The sequence below is a fragment of the Onychostoma macrolepis genome, chromosome 05, assembly GCF_012432095.1.
Source record: "Onychostoma macrolepis isolate SWU-2019 chromosome 05, ASM1243209v1, whole genome shotgun sequence".
NCBI lineage: Eukaryota > Metazoa > Chordata > Actinopteri > Cypriniformes > Cyprinidae > Onychostoma > Onychostoma macrolepis.
The window spans coordinates 33,629,093-33,651,295 of NC_081159.1; the positions used below are offsets into that span (position 1 = coordinate 33,629,093).

The 22,203-nt window shown below is 37.4% G+C and overlaps 2 protein-coding genes across 3 annotated transcripts; both read right to left on the reverse strand.

The window, feature by feature from the left end:
• Nucleotides 1-638: 638 nt before the first annotated feature.
• On the reverse strand, nt 639-9,156 carry abhd10a (abhydrolase domain containing 10, depalmitoylase a). 2 transcript variants are annotated; one of them, XM_058777373.1, is made up of 5 exons: nt 8,992-9,156; nt 8,211-8,394; nt 6,067-6,178; nt 5,502-5,639; nt 639-3,495 (listed from the first exon to the last, which is right to left on the reverse strand). In XM_058777373.1, the coding sequence occupies exons 1-5, from the start codon at nt 9,074-9,076 to the stop codon at nt 3,154-3,156; spliced, it is 861 nt and encodes a 286-aa protein (XP_058633356.1). In that variant the 5' UTR covers nt 9,077-9,156; the 3' UTR covers nt 639-3,153. The 2 variants fall into 2 exon arrangements, with proteins under 2 accessions (XP_058633356.1, XP_058633357.1); XM_058777374.1 differs by lacking the exon at nt 8,992-9,156 and adding an exon at nt 8,707-8,920.
• Nucleotides 9,157-18,843: 9,687 nt separating this feature from the next.
• gsx1 (GS homeobox 1) lies at nt 18,844-20,218 on the reverse strand. Its single transcript, XM_058777118.1, has 2 exons — nt 19,761-20,218; nt 18,844-19,641 (listed from the first exon to the last, which is right to left on the reverse strand). The coding sequence occupies exons 1-2, from the start codon at nt 20,137-20,139 to the stop codon at nt 19,289-19,291; spliced, it is 732 nt and encodes a 243-aa protein (XP_058633101.1). The 5' UTR covers nt 20,140-20,218; the 3' UTR covers nt 18,844-19,288.
• Nucleotides 20,219-22,203: the final 1,985 nt, after the last annotated feature.

Below are 22,203 nucleotides of genomic sequence, written 5' to 3' on the forward strand. Positions count from 1 at the left end.
ATATACACTACACGCCAAAGGTTTGGAACAATTTAATTTTTTAAATACTCTAAAAACAGTAGTATTGTAAAATATAGTTACAATTTAAAATGATTTTTCAATATTTTTTAATAAATTTAATTTATTCCTGTGATGCAAAGACGTTTTGTAACGTTATAAATGTTTATACTGCTACTTTTCAACAATTTAATGCACTTGCTAAATAAAAAGTATTAATTTCTCTTTTTAAAAAATCTTCCCCCAGACTTTTGAATGGTAGTGTATCATGGTTTCAATAAAATAAAATAATTAGAAATGTTTCTTGAGCATCAAATAAGCATATTAGAATGATTACTGAAGGATCATGTGACACTAATGACTGGAGTAATGATGCTGAAAATTCAGTTTTGTATCACAGTAATACAATTATAAGTAATTTTAAAATAGAAAACAGTTCTTTTAAGTTGTTATGTCACAGTATTACTCTATAAAAATCAATCGTAATTATTCCAAACTTTTTACCAGAAGATAAATGCATAGTTAGCAGGTTGCTTTTTTTCATATCTTCCATATGATTCTAGAAGCTTTTAAAGGAAACACTGTGCAGTTCCAAACTCAAAATAGAAAATCAAATGCCACAGAAAAGCTGCAGTCTTTTACCATCCAGTTTAATAATAAAAAGACTTATTTTTATACATGACATAGATTTATACATATTTGAAAACATGACGTGATACATTTTACATTTTATAACATTATAACATAAGTGTTTAATATGAGCTAACAGAAATTCGGAAAGGCCTACAAAGGAATGAGATAATAAAGCATTTAATGCTGACAAAGAGAAGAGAAAGATGATAATACTTGTGGTAATCAAACTCTGGGAACATTTGTGCTCCAAAAATCAAAAAAATGAAAAGTAAAAAGAACACACAACTTTTGTAACCAGAAGAATCACCATCGGAATAGCACATAAATTACAGCTGGCCCCCCCCAAAAAAAAAAAAAAGATTCCTGAAAGGTAGACACTGACATCTCTATTATTGTTCTGTGGCTACATCCTTGCACTAATGCATGAAGAAAAACCAGGTGCTGAAATGAAGTCATAGGAAGAAAACACCACAGTGAATTTCCAGTTAAATCAAGTCAACATTCCATACCCATTCCAAATAAATGGCTTTATATAAAAATACTATGTGGTTCACCAATCCAGCCTGATATATTGTAGTAAGCACAAATGTTTTCTACCAGTAAATTGTTCATAATTTGTGCACAAAGTGATTCAAAATGCTTAAATAATCTCTGTCCCATTAGCTACTTATATAAATAGCATCTTCTAGCCACTCTGTCTCTGTTTCAAATACACCCAAAGAGAGATCCAAATAACAGACAGAAATACACCAAGTGATGTGTCCCACATTTTCTTTGTCCAAGATTGCTCATAAATTTCATAATTTTGAGTAAGCAGCTCACAATAAAATCTATGTTCTATGAAAATCTAACTATGTTCTTCAGAAGTGTATCCCCTCTGGTAGTGATAAACAAAACATGCTCTCATAAAATGCAAGACAAAGACACTGAAAAACGACAGCTACTGTCCTCTGAGCACTTCAGAAAAAACAAACCTTAACCAACTCAAAGTTGGAAATCTTTAAAAAAAGAAAAAGAAAAAAAAAGGTCCCTACGTGGCACAGCATTACAATTATGGTCACATTAAAATGTAACAGGAAACAATAGTAAAAAAAACAAAAAAAAACAAGGCAAGTTGGATGTGGAGTTCTCATTTCTATGTCTACAATGGTTTAGCATTATGGTTTGTGATGAAATTGAACTGATGGTAACACTTTACAAAAAAAGTTTCATTTGTTAACATTAGTTGACATGAATAATAAACAATAATTCTACAGTTATTAATCTATATTATTTTAAAATTAACCAAGGATAATAAATTCTGTAAATAAATATTGCTCAATGCATAATGCACTGAATAATGTTAACAAATGAAACCTTATTGTAAAGTGTTACTGAAGCAATTAATCACTGAAATTCTTGCCTTCTCATAGCTCTTAAATCTCAATAATGCTTATGTATATTCAAACTTGGCACAATGCATTTCATTATATTTGAGAGCTACTGCGGAGGGCATGATTTTCAGTGAATCACAATTTAATTGAATAGTTCACCAAAATATTAACATTTGCTGAATATATACTATTAAGGGCATCCAAAATATAGATGAGCTTGTTTCTTCATCAGAACAGATTTGGAAAAATGTATCTGCAGTGAATGGGTGCCATCAAAATGAGAGCCCAAACAGCTGAGCAAAACATCACAATAATCCACACAACTCCAGTCCATCAATTAACATCTTGTGAAGCCAAAAGATGCATGTTTGTAAAAAAAAAAAAATATAAAAAAAAAATAATATTTCAACTTTAACCATTGTTTCATGCCAAAATACAAGTCCAAAAGTCCAAGTGAAAAAGTCCATCCCCTGTTGTCCTTTCATATCAAAATCCACGGATATTTATTTAGATTTAAACTATTTTCGGTGGAAAACGGTGCTTCATCTGTGCATATTTACTACTTTTTCACTTCAGAAAGCAATATTACAGATTTAAAAAAAAAAAAAAAAAAAAAAAAAATTTTAATAGCTTTTTGCTTCACAAAATGTTAATTTATGGACTGGAGTGGTTTGGATTATGGTGTTTTTATCTGCTGTTTGGACTCTCATTCTGACGGCACCCATTCACTGCAGAGGATCCATTGATGAGCAAGTGATGTAATGCTACAATTCTCCAAAACTGTTCAGATGAACAAACTCTTGTACATTTTGGCTGGCCTGAAGGTGAATAAATTCTCAGCAAATTTAAATTTTTGGATGAACTATTCTTTTAAATTTTGGCCTGTCCCTTTTACAAAGCTTTTGTACAGCTTCGGGTCACTACAGAAGGAAAATGACTTTTTTTGAGCATGCCAGCACCTGGACATTGTATGGTGTTCCATGGAAGTCAGTCATATGGCTCTGGAAAGAAATGAGAATTTTTTGGAGATTCTCATTCAATTAATTTGGCTTCTTTCTCTTTAAAAGCCTAACCTCCAAACCTGATACCTGTACACACTGTTTTCCCCATCCCAACTAGTCCATCTTTCACACTGTCCTTACACCCGTTCTCACCCCAATGTGGTCAATTTATCAATAAGGTCATCAATAGTGTACACCATGAGCTTAATATCATCTTTTTCTGACATGCGATGTTGCCCATGTTTGCGTAGAATGACATCTACGTCATTGCTGAGTACTCGCTCTGCGATCTGCATGGAGACGTGCCAGGGAACGTCAGAGTCCTTGATCCCGTGAATCAGACGAACGGGGCAGGAAATAGGGATGGGGCTCTGGAGTATGCAGTGGTTCTCCGCCTCCTTCAGAAAGTCAATGCTCAGAGTGTAGAAACCCTCTTCATTGTGCTTGGTTGGGAATTTCCAAAAGCCCTGTTCCTCTCTCTCTTTCTTTGTCTAATGAAAGGGAAAGAAGTTATGGATATATGGAGTTACTGTATATGACATGGCAGAATTACTTTTATATGGCAAGCATATATATATATATATATATATATACACACATACATACTCTTCGATCCCCTTGCAAGGCATAAAATAAGGTGTTGTTTCTAAATTTAGATGACTGGTCTTCATTGTCAGTGTACTAAATATAATCTCTAGGTAAATATGTACTTTGTGCTAAATATTTAAAATACTTTTTTTTTTTTTTTTTTTTTTAAGTAGACAGTATATTTTTTCTGCTCTCAACAAGTAATGTTAGATATGAATTGTTATGTGAAAAATGAATTTTTCACATAACATACCTTTTTTCTACACCTTACCTTCTCCTTTGAATGCGCCAATGAGTTCCTGTTTTTATGAAGTCCCTGCCTCAGAAATACGCAATGGGCTCAGATTGGTCAGCTGGTTCAGTGTGTTGTGATTCGCTAAACCGCCTCTAGTGCGCATCTAAGCGTCACGCCCCTCGCCTCAGTGGCATGCGCTCTGGTTGTATTGTAAACAATGGCATCGTCAATATCGCTTATCAATTTGAGCCTGAATGAGACGCAAAGGATATTAGTGAAGAGGATTTTGCAGAACCTGTGCAAGCACATGGCTCTTAATGGTATGTTTTTTGTTTGTGGTCTCATACTTTTAGATATGCTGTCATTTGTAAATGCTACTGCTTATGTTAGCTTTTAATATATGGTTTTATCCTGATTAAAGATTTAATACAGCACAGCAACTGCGTGCGCATCCATGTTTAACGCTTCTCATAGCTATGTGAAAAATATCTGTTTGTCTATACACAAAGTGTATAAGTGGAACACGGTTTATTGGAGCTGATGATCAGGCGAGAGAGAGAGAGAGAGAGAGGTGCAGAGCAGGGGTTGCGAGGAATAGGATTAAGAACCACTGCTTTAGAACACATGATTTTGAAACTTGTGAATCCTCAGAATTGTTAAAAGACAGAATCGCGATTCATATAGAAATAGATTTTTTGTGCACCCCTAGCTTTGACAGCGTAGCAACAACTCTTCTCTTAAGCAGCTCAACATGGCCCCGCCCATGTTCCCAGGGGCAGGGTTCATCGGAGTTTGTGACGTCACAAACCTGGGCCTGTAGAGTCCTCTCAGTGAGCTCCTAATTTAGCTTTAAAATTTCTAACTAGGAGTCTTAGCTATATATATATATATATATATTCTTTATTTTTTTATTTACCATGCTGTCATACTTAACGTATTTTATAGGAAATGAACAGCGACACAATAAGGTTCTGAAAGTGCTGCAATTGTTTGTGTGATTACTTTGCTTATAGAAGGTTGTGACAGATCCAAATCATCACTGCTGCATAGTTGCATTTTTCCAGTTGATAAATGTAGTTAATGTAGAGATTACTTCCATATCTGGCGCTATGGCATTTCTGTGTGGTGTCGGAGATGTTAGCGTGTCTCTAATAAAATCGGTCACAAACATGATCCCTGCACGATCTAATGTGTAGCGTCTTATTACACAATTTCTCTCCCTCTTCATGTTTCGTCCATTTTCTCCACTGCTAAAGAAACTCATAAGCATCTTAAAAGTCCTCGTCCGTACTCCTAACAATTTTGGACCTTAAGACCTCTTTTAAGGGTTAAGATAACTCGGTTAAAATAACTGGGAAGTAAAAAATTAGTTTAGTACTATTGTAAAAAAAGTGTAAAACTCTAATTCACATGCCACCGCTCTAAATATGAAGAACAGCATTAGTGGTATGTGCCTGTACAGCGCTATTAGTTACATTTACATTTTACATACTGATAAATAAATGTATAGCCTGAACTTTGGATAAAAAGTGTCTGCTAAATGCATAAATATAAATGTAAATGTACATAAGAACACAATTTGGAACTAATTACTGGTTTTATTATTATTATTATTATTTGACCAATATTTAAAATGCTCAAATGTTTACAAGATGACACTGAAGATTTTCGTACCTCTATTGGTAGGGAGTTGTAGGCTGTGACGAAGTGATCTGCAGCTGTCGAGATGCCCACTAAAGCAGCTGTCTTCTCTGGCCGTGCAAGAGCAGCTAGCAACATCAGCCACCCACCCATGCTGGAGCCCACCAGAATCTTGAACACGAAAGAGAAATAAAAAGGTCCTTTTCCAAACACTTGTCAGAACCTTTCTATAGCAGAAAAACAGCAACGTGAACATGGGATACTGGTCATATCAGACCTGTGCTATGGACAGTTGATCTAAAATAAAGGCAAACATGTAATTTTCTATCAGATATAATGTTTAGACATTCCCCCGATTACTTACGCTGGAACAGGGACAAAAGTGAGTTTTTTTAGTGATAAAATAAACATGGAATCTTCCTGTGTAGACATCATCTCATGGCAAAATAAGTCTAGGCTAGAGTTGATTATGTATATAATTTGATTAATTTGTATTCAAGTAATCGAAAGGAATATTTGTGTAGGTAAAATTTATTTTTTAAAGTAAAATTCAATTTGTCCAGACTATCCAGTGTTGTCATGCTGTTAATCCACCCACCTGTGGGCCCTCTACTAGTTCATCCAGTACATACAGGACATCTTTCTTCCAGGCACCAATGTTGTAGTTACCCATTTCCCCTTCAGATGACCCGCAGCCAGAATAGTCAAACCTAAATATTTATAATATAATAGTTTATAACAACAGCAAAAGAGTTAAAATGTCAAAAAGACACCATGATACATTTTTTTCGCTCAACCGCCTAGTGCACGTTGTCCAGAACCGCCATGCCCCTTAACCATTACAGGTAGCCGCATGTTCCCAGGGACAGTATTTATGTAAACATCAGGGTTAGTGATGTCACAAACCCAGGAAGAAGCTCATTGTAGTCCCTACCAGGCTTTTTCGTAGTCCTTAAACAGTGATTTCTCTATAAGAAAATCTCACTTTGCATTGAACATTGAGCGTTGTAACTTTGCAGACATCGTTTCTGCTCTAACATCAACATTACACACTAACTAAAGTTAAAAAAGTGAAATAATAATCAACCACCCCTTTAAAAAAAATGTTACAGATTTAGTCGTAGAGCAAGTAAATTAATTTATATTGTAATTTTTGGTATAATACTTATATGTGGCCACTCAAAAGTTTACTAGCTACTGGCGCCCTTGATATAAGGCGACATAAAAATAAAACAATTAAAAAAAATAACTAAATAATATTTTAATATAACAAAATCCTCCCTCTCTGGTATTTTAACAAATCACATCCTGGTTAATTTTGTAAGTACTCAACACCTTGTTTTTTATTTTTAAAAGTACTTGATTACAAATGACTCATGTTTGGGTCATTCCTGGTATCCGGTAACATTTTGGCTTCACAATTTTTGGAAAAAAAGTTATACGTTTTTCATGTTTTTAGTATTCTACCAAAATGGTGACATGTTTAACTATATGGAACACATACTGGTCAAGCTCGGTGACTTAAAAGAACAATAATTATGGGTATATTGTTCAGACATTCGCTGTGAATGTATTCCACCCTGTTAGGGACATATACATAGTTATCACAAAATTTTAATAATGTAAATGTTAAACAATAATGAGCAATAATAAAATAGTATATGTCCCTTATGCCATAATGATATTTTTTATTCTTGAAACAAAAACAAAACAATTATTAATGAATAGAATATGTCTTGATTATTAAGAACAGGTACTTTTTTGTGCCCATTTTTGCCAACAGGATGGTAAATAATATAAACATTTTGCTCAAAAACATATATATATGCTGGTAATGCTCCTCACCTCACAAAATAAGACAAAGGTATGCCAAACATTTAATGTTGCTTTCAAATTTTTATTTAAAATTATTTACTTAACAGGGTGGAATGGAGCATAACAGGGTAGAACACTAGTGTTAACAGGTTCTAACAGCAAATGAGCTTTCCGTCATTGTTCTGCATGGTTTGCCATATGTAATGTATGGAACTGCAAAACAATACAAAAAATGAAATCCAGATTTCCTTTGGGGGAGGGACACAACAGCTATGTGGTTCCTTATGATGACAATTGGCAAAACAATTAGCCTAACAGGGTGGAACTTTAAGAGTGTGACAAGCAGGAAAACGTTTCAAAAACTAAAAAGGTAGGAGTGAGAGTTGACACTTACCTCCATTTGTACAGTTGAATTCCAGCGGAAAAAATAAACAATATCACTTCCTGAAAATGATCTCAGTGGAATTGTAGTCTATTTTAGAAGGCAAGGGAGTACATACTAACAGGGTGGAAGATGACTTTAGGGACATGGTAAATGAAGAAAATTGTAAAAAAAAAAAATTTAAATAGTTTCACATGATTTATATGTATGATTAGATGAAGTTTAGCCTAGTCCATAACATAATTTAAAAATATTTTGAGATTTTTATCATTTCATGGTTTATATTTCTAGAGGAAGTTGATTACTTTGCACTGAGGACATGATAAAACTGAACGCATTTAAATAAAAAGGTGTGTAAAAAAACAAAATAATATTTTTTATGTCTATTATCTCTGTTTAAGTGATAAAGTAGACCTAATATGTATAATTGAAGCAATTTCTTATAAATATGTGGCTATTTTAGAGAAAATATGAGTAAGTAAATCATAGAGACAGAAAAGTCACTGTATAACAGGAATGACCCGTTTATCTCTAGTGATAATTACCTGAGGTATGAGTGACCTAAAGACTTGCAGAACTCTTCTAATGCTTCTGCTTTCTGTCCACCCATGACAGAGGCAAAACCAGGCAAGAAAACCACTCCAGGACTCTTCCCTTTCAGTTTCCTGTAGGCCAGCTTTGGTAAATCAGGCCGTGTAGCATACTGAATCGTGGTCTTGTGTCGAACACCTAAAACACAGCAAAACCATTCATGGTTTCATGATCTCTTTTAATGGTGAATGAGATTTAGTGGTTGCCATTTTAACAGTACATGCAAGGCAATATGAGAGTGATATTCTTTTACATTCTACTGAATTCTACATCTTCTGAAAAAGCATTTTTAACAAAGATTTGAAACAAAGTATCCTATATTGCAATGCTTGCCAAAACAGATGTCTATACATTAACGAATTGTTTTTGATCGGCTCTCTCGCATTAATTTGTACACTATACGTTTTCTTCCTTAAAAGCACTGGTACTATAAAAATAAAACGATTTAACTTGATAATTGTCGTTGGTGGCGTTTGGACAGGACATCAAAAACAAATGACTTCTCCTCTGTTGTATCAGCCATGTCCACAGCAGGTTTGCAATCTTCCGCCTTGTAAGCTCCAGTTCACACATAAATCACTAAATCGAAAACGGTTTATTACTACTAAAAAACGTATCCCTTCTTATGTTGATCCATATATACACACGCTGGCCACACCTCCACATTTATAACGCCCCCTGGCCGCAACACACCAAAGTTCTGGCATAATCACGTTTTGCAAGGGCTCAGTTTACCCGTAGAGACGTGCTGGAGAGCGGTGAATTTCCGGACGTTTATTTTAAGAGCCTTTGAGCAATTTCTGAGCACAGTTAACGCCATACTGCCCCGTTCTCTGCGGAGACACAGAGGTTGATACAAGAATCCAATCCGAATAGTGTCCTGAACATAGACTGTAGTAATCTGAGCCCTGACCGCACATCACTGCCGCCTACTGCCGCGGAGCGCCACAGCGAGCATACATAGCTAATTAGACAGATTTGCTGTTTTCTTCTTATTACTATTTTAACTTTTAACTTGTGTAAATCTGTGTAAATGTGGATGTGAAAGTGTGTAATTTCATGTTACCAATGCTTTGACAATCTAAATACTTTCCCCATGAAAATAAAGCCATTTGAATCCTGACAGACAGACAGATAGATAGATAGATAGATAGATAGATAGATAGATAGATGGATAGATGGATAGATAGACAGATGGATGGATATATTTTATAATCATTGTGTAGGCCTATTTTTTGCTGTTTTCCTCTCGTTGGTATTTTAAAGTCAGTATTAAATGTGTGTTCTGAGTTTGTCACACCACAGAAAAATGTGTTACTAACCACCCACATAGTGTTGGGAAAGGGGCCGTGCTCGGTGGCTCGATTTCGTCATCGAGTCATGATTTAGCCCCGCCCCCAAAAAATCCTGATCACGAAAATGGTGAAAAACTGTTTAACAGTCTAACTCCACAATTAAGTACTACATAGTTCACGGTCTTTGTAACATGTTTCAGCAATGCATTTCTAACATTTATAATGTGTTTACAAACAATTCTCAGAATTGACTTTACACAGACTTTAACCCCTTTTTTTTCAATCTACGTAAATGTGCATGTATGCCATTTAATGTTACCGTTATTTTATTTATTTTTTACCATGCCTATAAAGCCACATGAATCCTGACAGAAAGATTGGCGCGTTGGACAGACATACAGACTGATTGATTGATCATAAATGAAGTGACAGATCTGTTCTTACTATGTTTCAATAAAAAATATGAATAATGTAAATATGGCCATAAATATCAATAACAAATCACATACTGAGTTTTCTGCAACAAGTAGTCCAACTGTTATATTATGAAAAAATGGTTTGCATTCAAACGAAAATAAAGTAGTGCAGTAAGAAATATACTTTTTGCACTATTGTTTTTTTATATATATCCACGTCAATGTAATAAATAAAATAATGAAATAAATTATATGAAACATTTCTGCAACAAAACATACAACTGTAACATTATTAAAAAAAAAAAAAAAAAAAAAAAGTTGCCAAGCAGTCATATAGCTAAATGGAAAGTCAGTAAGCATCTCGAAAGAAAGAAAGAACAGGCTAAAATCACTTATATTTAATTGAAACAGACAATCAATAGAAAAAACTGAATACTAAACCGAATAAAAAATTCCTTCAATGTAAGTCAGTTTGGATAAAAGCGTTTGCCAAATGCATAACTGTAAATGTTGCTAGTGTACCTTGAGTCGCCAGGTCACGTGTGCTCGTTTGTCTTCTTGAAAAAATATTTGTCAGTTTGGCACATTTGGCCGCGTCATCCTCCAATGCCTTTCTTTTTTTTTAACCTGGCTCTTTTTTTACTATCCATTTTATTCTTCCCGCGATTAGCGCACTCTTGCTAACTCACACCACAGCATTAATGGTTTCGGTTTGTCTCCATGGCAACGACCTGGGACACGCGCTTGTGTAGAGGGAGAGAGAGAGAGAGAGCGAGAGCGCGCGCGCGCTCTGACAACAGAAAACGTCACATTTTAATGTTAAATTCAAATATAGTGATATTAGCTTAGTTATCAGCCACACAGTAACTTAAACACATAGACGTTATTCTGTGTATGTAAAAAAATTAAAATAAAAATAAAATAAAAAGCTCGGCCCAATTTATGAGCGGGGCAGAGCGGCCCACCGGGAATTCTCCCGGTTCTCCCGATGGCCACTCCGGGCGTGATATACAGTGCCCTCCAAAAGTATTGGAACAGTAAAGACAAAATTGCTCTGTTGGCTGTGGAGTCAAGACATTTACAAATATGATTAAAAGATGAATATGAGACAAAACTACAGAATGTCACATTTTATTATTAGCCGTTTCAACACATAGCCTACATGTTTTTCCAGCCAAGAAGTTCAGCACTTTTAGAGTTTCATCCCTCTATCCGATGTGAGCAGAAGTATCGGAACAGTTGCCTCACAGGTCTTTCTGAGTGATCAGCTGTGTCCTGTTGCATTAATTCTTCAGATATTAAAAGCAGGGCATGTGTCGTATCAGTTATATCCATTACTTCTGCATTCTGAATCTTGCATTCGATGATGACACACACAAACCAGGATGAAGATGAGGGAGCTGACTTTGAGAAAAGCAAGCAATTTGGATGCTAAAAGAAAAGAGGAAGTCAGTTAGAGGCGAGCTCTAGCAAAAACAAAGGTCATGGAGAAATCAAGAGTTTGGAAACCACCAGCAACCAACAACGACCTGGGGTGCGTTTCCCAAAAGCATCGTTAGCCAACCAACTATGGTCGCAAGTTCCGTCGTTACAAGCATAGTTCAATGATTCGGTGTTTCCCGAAACCATAGTTCAAACGAACGTTCGCAATCAGCGTCACAAACTTGCGTGGTTGGAACTGCAGCTCTCGACCTGTGGTTAGAAGCATAGTTTCTTGTTAATAAGATATATGGGCTTAAATAAATATGCTCTTGGGCACAACAAGCAAGCTAACATGCAGTACTATCTGTATCTTCCATTCTATCTAAATATAAAATGCATTTTAATTATGTATTTAATGAAGTGCCGTTTTTGAAAAGTGCGCATGTGCATAAATGCCTAAGGGAACCCCGGAGTGTGACGTAAGGGAACTCGCGATGAATCAAACATCAAATAAAGCAAAATGAAAGGGAACAAAAAATTGTAAATTAGTCAGTAGGTGCCATGTTCAATACAGCAGCATCTTAGAGATCTCTAATCAGTTAAATAGCAGAAGTTATTCCTCCAACACATGCGTGTGACGTCATTAACAATGGTCCTATGTTGTTGAACTAATGTGGTTCAAACGACGGAGATGCGACCGTGTTCAGGAAACAGTCGTGACTAGCTAGTTCATTTCCAAAACAATGCATCCTACTATGGTGGTTAATCAGCAAGTTACAAAGTTGTTCGGGAAACGCACCCCTGATTGGCTGAGAAAACAACAGTAGTTGATGACAGACAAATCATAAAAGCTGTGAAAATGAACCCTAAAAGACGTGTCTGTAAAATCACCAACAACTTCCAGAAAGCTGGGGTGATGCTCTGACAATCTACTGTCCTCAGGAGACTTTGACACAGAGTTACAGATGCTACACAGCAAGATACAAACCTCTGACCAGCTCCAAAAATAGAAAGGCAAGATTAGAGTTTGAAAAAGCACAAAGGTGAGCCAGAAGAGTTTTGGAACTGTGTTTATGGACCGATGAGACAAAGATGAACCTTTATCTAAGTGATGGGAAAGCAAAAATGTGGAGAAAAAAAGGGAATTGCAAATGATCCCAAGCATACAGCCTCATCTGTAAAGCATGGTGGAGGTGGTGTCATGGCATGGGCATGCATGGCTGCCTCTGGAACAGGCCTCTCAACTTTACTGACTTAATGTATGCTGACAGTAGCAGAATGAATTTGGAAGGGTACAAAACCATCTTGCCTACCAATATTCAAGAAAATGCCACCAGATTCATTGGGAAGTGCTTCATATTGCATCAGGACATTGACCCAAAACACCTGCAAGTTCAGTCAAGGAATTTATAAGGGCAAAGAAATGGAAAGTCTTAGATTGCCCAAGTCAATCTCCAGATTTAAATCCGATTGAACATGAATTTCACCAGCTGAAGAGGAGAGTAAAGGCAGAAACTCCCCAAAACAAGCAACAATTGGAATTGGCTGCATTAAAGGCTGGGAAAAGTATTTCAAAGGATGAGACCAAGAGTCTGGTGATGTCTATGGGTCACAGACTCACTGCTGTGATAGTGCACAAGGGATCTGCAACTAAATAATAGATTTTAATCTTTTATATCTGCCTTATGTTCAGCTGTCCCAATACTTATGCTCACATCAATGAGTGGGATGAACTCTAAAAGTGTTGCTCTTTTTATTTGGTATAACATGTATGTGTTGAAACGGCTAATAATAAAATGTGACATTCTGTAGTTTTGTCTCATATTAATCTTTTAATCATATTTGCAAATGTCTTGACTCCACAGCCAACAGAGCAATTTTGTCTTCACTGTTCCAATACTTTTGGAGGGCACTGTATGTAGCCTATGTATTCATTTATTTAGTAAATCTATGTAAATGTGCATATATGTAATTTAATGCTTTGGCAATGTAAAGACTTTTTACCATGCCTATAAAGCCACATGAATCCCGACAGAAAGATAAGTTAGATTGGATAGATATATTTTTGTATTTACCATCAGATGGCGCTGCAGCTCCACTGCAAAAGCAAGTGTTCCTCTCTCAAGCTTGAGCTGGCACTGCGCCTGAAGACTGATGTACCAGGAGACACATGGGCACTGGGCAGAGAGAATGACAGCAGCCTACCAACGGAAGTTCAGGTAATGATTTCACCTACATTTTCCTATTAGAAAGTGGTTGGCAGATAGGCCCTAAATTTAGGCTGTAACATGCTCATTTGTTGGTGAGGCTCACAACTTGCCTTATCGTTAAACTGTGGATGTTGGAGGTTATAATTTGTAGTCATTTTCTGATTAAACTTACATTTCTGTCTATACAGAAATACATACATTTCTGCATGCATGTGAAGTTGGTTTAAAAAATGATTATTTTACCTAGTTGTTTTATGAATGGTAGACAGACAATGAGTCAGCTGGAGAGAAAGAGAGCCCTTTTTGCCACGGCAGGCTAATCATATTTTCCGCCACCGTTACTACAGTTATTTGACACAATAATAAAACTTTGGTAACTTCCTAACATCAAAAAAGAAATGCAACAAAATGACAGAAAGGTCTTGAAGGTTACACTGAAGAATACCTCGTATCAGTAGGCCTATGTGTTTTTAAAAGTTGCTACATTAACTTCAGGCCTAGAGAAGGGGGCGTAATCTCGAGAGAGAGAGAAAGAGAGAGAGAGAGAGAGAGAAAGAGTGGCAAACCGTGACGTGTGGCGCTCTGCAATTTTGAATATACATTTTGTCATTAAAAATGTGGTTTCTGCGATTTAGTCGATGATATCTAACCGTCGGTCGGCTATCAAAAGCTCTTGAAAGTGACATGAGCTACATTAATTATGTTTCCATGCCTCACTAATACACTGTGCCCACCCTCAGAAGTGTTTGTGAGTTAATTTGTTCAACTAAATGACAGAATCCGCTTCAAACCGAAATGATGCCGCTTCCAACCGGTGACGACGACCCCCTCCTCTTCTCTTTTGCGCACGCCCCCTCATTTCCAGAACGATTCCTTGTTATGACATCCCGGTAAAAGACAGCCACAGAGGTCTCTCACCTCGACGCTAAATTCAATCTAATGAATGCAGACCCCAGAGCTCTCGTCGCTGAAAAGAGGCCAACAATTTAGCAATTTCTGCTGCTTGTGACAGGGCTCATGACTAATTCCCATATTTAAATGTGAACAGGCAAAGCTGGCCCATTTGACGGCAGCCAAGCGCATTTTATCAGGTCAGAAAGACATCAATGGCACCGGGGGTAGGAGGTGGCTGGAACTGTTTAACTGTGCAAAATTCAATCAAAAAGAGAATTTAGAAGGCTGTGAAAGTTTGGACAGCTCCACTGAAAACATACAGGCGGATACGCGAGTGTTTTTTTTTTTAGCATTATTGTATGTCTTGTCTCTTTATATCAGTTTACAAGAGTTAACACTTGAAAGCACAGTTCTAAGTCAGCCCTGTTCATTATTTCTCGACCTCTTGACATTGCAGGTGCAGATTCGAATAGCAGTCTCTCTCCCTCGCATTGTCTCTGTTTTTATGGAGTGATTCAATTCTGCATGAACAACATCAAACTGTGTGATACTGAGTAAAACGCTCACTGACAAACACTGAATTCATTTTAAGTCTCGAATGCTTAGCTGTGTTAAGTCTGTCTTTTCTGTCTTTTTGAGAAGTGTAGTTGCTATCCCATTTTGAGTAAGGAATATTTTCCTGTGGTTATTTTCCTTTTTCTGTATGCGCAAACTTGAGTAAAAGATAAATTGCTAGTAAACAAAGCTGCTCTTACAAGGTCAGTTGGATGCTATTGAATTTCCTGACTGGATAGGGACAAATAATCATAATTTATGCCCGCTGTATTTTAAACTTTATTTCAAAGGTATAGGCATGTCATACGTAGTTCAAAAACCAGATTTCTTCAAAAGTTTGAAGAAGAAGAGAAAAAAAAAAAAAAAACTGCATTGGTGATTTTCCACTGTTAGCAAGCAGTGGAGAAAAAGAAATGCTGTTTATTGCCAAAAACACTGTATGATAAGTCTTTTGAGAGACACGCTACCGTAAAATAATGTGAAAACTTTCAAATCTGTTACACAAAACGTATCCAGAAACTGACAGATTTCCAGAGTAGGAAAAAGGTCCGTTAACATGTTTAAAATATTATACACCTATAAGAATGGGGACTATAACTGATGTCTAATTAAAATGTAGTGTTTCTTAACTTTTATGTGATTTTGAGTCTGAACTTTTACAAAAATATATATATGTTTTTATTTTTCGAAGAAACTGATAAAGGGAGAAGCTATACAGCGGGTCACTGCCACATGCGGATTAATAAGTAAATTTACATTTATTAAAGTTAACATAGTATATATTTATGTATTTTTATTATCGTATCATCTTTAACTCCATCTGTAACTAAATCGTTCTTTTAGAATCTGGGAAAATATCAAGTTTAAATCTCGTTTAAAGTTTGTAGACGCGCTGCGAGCCACGCGATTCCCAAGAAGCTCTCATTGAGAGGCCACGTGTCCGTTTCCAAAGCCTCTCCAACTTAACCACCTCCATTGTACGTCTAACCCAGATCGGCAGCGTCCCTCCACATAAAGGGATTTGCAATTTCAAGATATTCCAGCTTAAATGTTTTTGACAGTTCCCTCGCTTTTGCCTCAGCCTGCTTATTTTAACTGTGCCAAATGGGTCACCTTGGGTAGCTGTCTGCGCGCAAAGGGCTTTTGCGCGCATTCAGTCCGAATTTTTTCCAACTTTCCTTGACAGGGAAACCAGCTGCTGGTCGTGAAAAGACGGCTTATTAATTGTCCTTTGTCATGCAGAATTGCTTGATTTCTAAAGAAACATACAAAGGCTCTTTTTCAGGATTCAAGTATTTTGTTTCGTGCGCATTTTCAACTCATCGAATCAGCTGCAGCGCCTCACCGTCTACCAGACTCAGGTACTGACGGCCTGCCTCTTTTGTCCGCTTTTAATGCTCTTGTAAATCAGGCAGACTGATTTGTTACAAGCTGCTCTTTTAATCTGATAGATAAGAGACAAGTCTAAGAAAAGCCGTAAATGAAAAATTAGTTGGAAGAAAGACAAGGGCGAGTCTGCTAGATGGGGGTCTGTTGACTCAAGCGGCCCTCGAGCGTCAGGCAAGCCCTCTCAGCAGCCCCTGTCAGGGTCACGTCAACAATTCGCTTTTCTTCCCCTAAAAAGACACTGTAGCCCTTTTTGCTTCAATGAATTGATCGGCGCAAAATTAAGAATAAATAAATTGAGAATTTTGAGCACCAGGCTTAAAACTCCCCCAGGGCGCGTACCCCCGGGCTATTGAATGGATAAAGGGCGCTTTGCAGAGGACGCACGGTGCAAAATGAGACTGTATGGTGTAATTAACAAAATGGCCTAATCCTATATCTTCACAAATGCAAATATTAGAGTTTTGTTAAAATGTTTAAGTGAACAATTAAACGAGCGTTTCCAAGAGCAGTGCAGTATCCCGAGGACACAATGACTGGAATAATTTAGTAAATGTGCTGATCTTACCAGGTCCTTTGTTGACACCGATGGCTGATGATATATTCCCAGCAAAGGAAACAACATTTAAAACCAATTTCAATGATTTCAATGAAGATTTAAAGCGCCATGTTAATGGAGTAGGGCGCGTCGAGACCTGCACCCCAGAATGTGGTGGTGCGTTGCTAAAAATTCAATCTGAGCTCCAGTTCTGGTGCGCAAAAGAAGATGAAAAATTAAAAAAGGATGGAGTGATTGGAATGCCCTTTTTCACGTCAATAAAATAGCGTGTATTTTATTTTATTTTTTTGTCCACAGAGCACACGCAATTTATTTAAATTATTAAAGGAATCAGTCTCTAAAGTCGACTCGAATGATAGGCTAATTCATTTAGGAGACACTGACCAAAAAAAAGTTATGCTATATTATATAAACTAGCCTAATAAATTATTTAGTAAATTATCAATTCATATCATAGACACACAAGGTTTTTTTTTTCTTCTGAAATACACATAATAAAAGAATTATTTTGCTTATAGCACCGATCACAAACGCAACATGCAAACACAATAATCACCATCATCACCAAGTGTCCGTCTAGACCCCTTTAAATAAATTTAAATACAAACATCGATTAATCTGTCTCGTTGACTCGCATATTTTATTCATTTGCGCATTATTGTCTGTGTATTAATACACTACTTTGGGTTTTATTAACCCGCTCTCACGAGACTGTTAAGAACCGTGCGCTAAATGGCTCAGTGTTTAAAGGAGAGGCCCCGCGCCTGGGGGATACCAGGCGCTTTCAGCTGCGTCCCCAGGGAATGCCACAGGGAGCCCGATGAATACGCGTTTCTTTGGACTTCTTGACGGAGATCTATACCGATGCACTAGAGTTGTAAATATAGAAGCTCGGAGAATCTGTGATTTAGATAAGCCGTACATACTCTCAGCGTTCCCAAACTAGAGTATGTTAAAAGTCAGGATTTTGTGTAAACGTTATATCTCTCTTTTATCAGTTGTTATCTTTACTTAAACAGCCATCCTAGTGATCTTTTACAGACGGTCACAAACACTCCTGTTTCATCCCTTTAAAGACCTTATAAATGTTTATTAAAACGAGTTGGCGCGCGCTTAACACGCGCTGGTCATTTTGGTGAGCTTTATTAAATTACGCCTTAAGTTTACCCATGGCGAAGACTTTATGCAGATATACGTCTTACATATAAAACACATTAATGTGAAAATGCAGGATATTAAACCTTTTATTGGACACGTTTTATGGATGCTTTCCCCCCAATTATCATAGTTAAGCAACGTGATCCCATCGTGTTTATAAAGCGTCTCTTATTCTTGCAGTCATGATTGAGCATATGCTGATATATATATATACATACATATGTTTTGCGTATACGTTTTGCAATTCTTAGTTGTTGTTGTTTTTTGTTTTGTTTTTGTTTTTTGTTTTTTTGAGAAAATATAGTTACATTCAATATTGCACGAAGATGCGCAGAACTTGTGCATGCCATCTTTTGCATCATTTCCAGAACTGTTCATCCTCTATTTTGGCAGTGCGCTCTTACAAATGCCATGTTAGAAAAGGTTTTAAGCGGAATATTACAATACTGAAAAGAATTGTCCTGCATGCACAGGCAATTAAACCTTAAATTAAGCCTAATAACCTTGGAAGGCTCAGTCTTATTAAAAAGTAAAAAGAGAGAGTCATTTGTGGCTTTTGCTGCTTTCTAACATCAGTATGACAGGTGTAATGATTAAAACCAACTGAAATGAGACATTTTGTCACTAAGAAATATTCTTTATTTTCAGCATCAAGGTTTTTTAAATAAATAAATATTCTCATTACAATAAAAGTACAATAACAAATTCTGGCATTGAAGTGACGTATACATCCCATATTTCCATTCCGTCCCCAAAATGTGCTTAAAGCTACCCTGTACTCACCATCCATACAAACAAAACAATTGAATATCTTAAAAATAAAAATAAAGTACAAATTAATTTTGAACCGTTAATAACACAGATTAAAAAACTTTTGGTGACAGGAAATGTATTTGGATGCGGAACTATGGGCTTAAGTTGTTTTCAGAAAAAAACTACAAACATAGAACATGTATACAAATATACAACATTAAAGGGATACGCAGACCCCGAACATATATAAAGTTTTTTTTTCTTTCTTGCTATTTACAGGTGACGGCGCACGCAGATACCGTCGATTTTTGGCTGCATTCAAGATTCCACAGGTGTGGCATACAGAGTCTTTTGAGGTGGTGGTCATGAGCAATGCGCTAGAGTTCATGGGCTTACGGACAAATCTGCGTCCTCTTTTTCTGATGTCGGAGGTGACATGGGGAGGTCATCTTCTTCCTCAGAGCACCGGGCAGAGGACAGGGAAGACGAGCACTTGCAGTTGTGCGAGCCCGTCCTGTGGGAGCCGCTTTTGCCTTCTTTTTTGTGCTTGACGCGGCGGTTCTGGAACCAGATCTTGACTTGCTTCTCGGACAGATTGAGGTAAGTCGCGATCTCTATGCGCCGAAGTCTCGACAGGTACATGTTGGAGGTGAACTCCCTTTCCAACTCCAGGAGCTGCGTACTGGTGAACGCAGTGCGCATGCGCTTGCTGCTCTGAAGTTGACTGGTGTTATTTTCTGTAGAGGAGACAAAAAAGAGTTCAATTACATTTGTTGATACGGGTGACATTAAAACAGAAATGAAGTTACGAAAGTCGACTTTTTATGGTGACTGATGCCAGTCACAACCTACTTACCTATGGATATGCAGTGGAACTGTCGTGGATCTGGAACCGGGTATGTGGCTTGGTACAACCCCGAGCCGCCGTTGAGGTTTACGCCGCTAGACGCGGAATGCTGTCTGGATAGCGCCGTGTGACAGTATTGGGAGCCGAAGGCAGGAAAGGAAGCCTTGATGAGTGGGAGAGCTGGAGGCGACGAGTGAAGCTGGGACGTGACGCACAGCGGGCAAAAGCACAGCAACCCCGCTTTTCGAGAGTGGCAGGAGCCGGCGGAGAGACCGTGGAGAGGATGAGATGGATGCACGGCGTAAGGAAACAACGGCGGGCTGTTCTCGGTTCCTTTTTCGCTGTTCTCCCTCAAAATCAAGGAATCCACAAGAAACGATCTTGGCATCTTGGCTGCCCTGTGTTTCTTCACCGAATGTCTGAGAGTTCGTAAAAGTTTCTCTTTGTCAGTCTCGTACCAGGATGTGTACCCAAGGCTGGATGGCGGAATGGTGCTGAAGAGAAAGTGTTCCTGCTTAAATAGTTGGAGAGCCAGTGTGCCCATGTGACGGTTACGCTACTAGCGGCTGAGAGCTCTCAATAGGGTTTTGTGCCTTTTCTCTCGGCATTCACTCTGCACGCTTCCCTATTATTTCACTTGTTAACTAAATGAACTGCATAATGTAGTCTATTCTTGTCAGCCCCACCCACACTGCAAGAGGCGGTACTGCCCCTTCTCCCTTTTAAAATTTCCACTCCTTTTATACTATTACTCTTTAGTGTCGTTTTAAACTTTATTTTCTTTCTCACGCGATCACATGGACACTATTGCTCTTTTAATTAATTTCATTCAAAGAGGTTCGTCATTTGTTCTGCGTGAACTCATTAGACATTCGGTGCATGTGACGTATGTCGCAAGGCTCATCGGCCCAGTTCCACCTGCAACTCAGCCCACCATTAACTATATAACAATTAAACAACTTTTCTGAGAAAGGGCTTCAGAAATTGGACTGCGTTTAAGACACTAACATAATATTTAGTTAAGAAAGAACACAGCGTCAATATCTGATAAACGTTTTGTTTTTGAACAGGGACTCTTTCCCTTGTCGAACCAAATTTTTTTTCTTCAGATAAGTTCTTCTGCTGCGATTATTAATTTTTTTTAAGGGTTTATTTATTTTCCCCCCTTTAAGTCTGTGTCAGTTTTTATTGTTTTACCTATACGCAGAGACTTTTATTTACTTAAGGACAACATTACATTACAATAGCCTACTTAATGAATCATTACAGTTGCTAAATTATTAGTTTTGGATGCGCACATACGCACAGAAAGTATTTTATTATTATTTATTTATTTAATTAGTAGGCTATTTAAACCATATTGTTACAATAAGATTTCTCTTAAATATGAGTTCTAAGGGTGCGTATCCATTCTGAGGGAAATGTATCATTTCCACTATAGCTAAAAAAAAAGAAGAAGAAGAAAAAAGACGCGTCGCGTCACAACCTCAAAGCGATGAGGTTAAAAAACAGTGATTAATTCCTTCGCGCTGGCCCCCGCAGAGTCCGGGAAGGAATATATAAAAATAACCAGGTTTTCACTCTCCCAGCCCTTATTGAATGTCATTGTGGAGAGTTTTCAATGCGAGAGAGAAAGGCTCGAATTAAAGTGTGTGACAGCGGCGGACAAAGTGGCACAAAGCCGACTCTGTCAGTGAGGGCCCGAATGCACGGCGAGTGAAAGCCCCTGCCCGCCGCGCCCTGATTGAATTAAGTAATAGGAAAACATTTTCTTTCACTTTAGGTTTGCTAAACAAGATGTTCAAAGGAAAAGGAGATACTAATGTGTGAGTAAACAGCGAAACGTGCGTTTAACGTTCTATTTGGAATAGCCTATATTTTAAAGTTCGAAAAAATCACTAGTCATTAACACATTAGGCATAGACACTGAATGTAGCCTAACATGAGAGATAATTAAAACAGAAACAAACGTCACTAAAATAAATTGAATTTCAGTAGGCCTATTTACCTGCTGTTTAGGCTAAATGTAAACATTATCTGAAAGGTTAGTTATAATCGGCGTTTTTAACGTCATTTTAATTCTTTCACGGACTCTCGTAGTTTACTTTTTTTAACACTAGAATAGTCTAGCCTACTAAAAAAAAATCTGAATGACAGATTTACAAACCACGCTTTCAGTGAAAGCTTTGACAATCGCTAATGCGCGCCACGGATGGATGGATAGATGGATGGATGATGGAGGCAACCAAAACACCAGATCGTGCAGCTCTGCAGTTTATTGGACCGTAGCTACTCAGTGAGTATACGTATGACCTGTACATACGTCTAACACTGCTAATATCAGTCCGGGTAACACTGATGGTTCTTGACAAATGCAACAATTATTCTTGCCCTCTTACTGTATATCCCCGGAACCGAGCCGGCTCGCTTAATAGAAAGCTCTTGTGTTCAG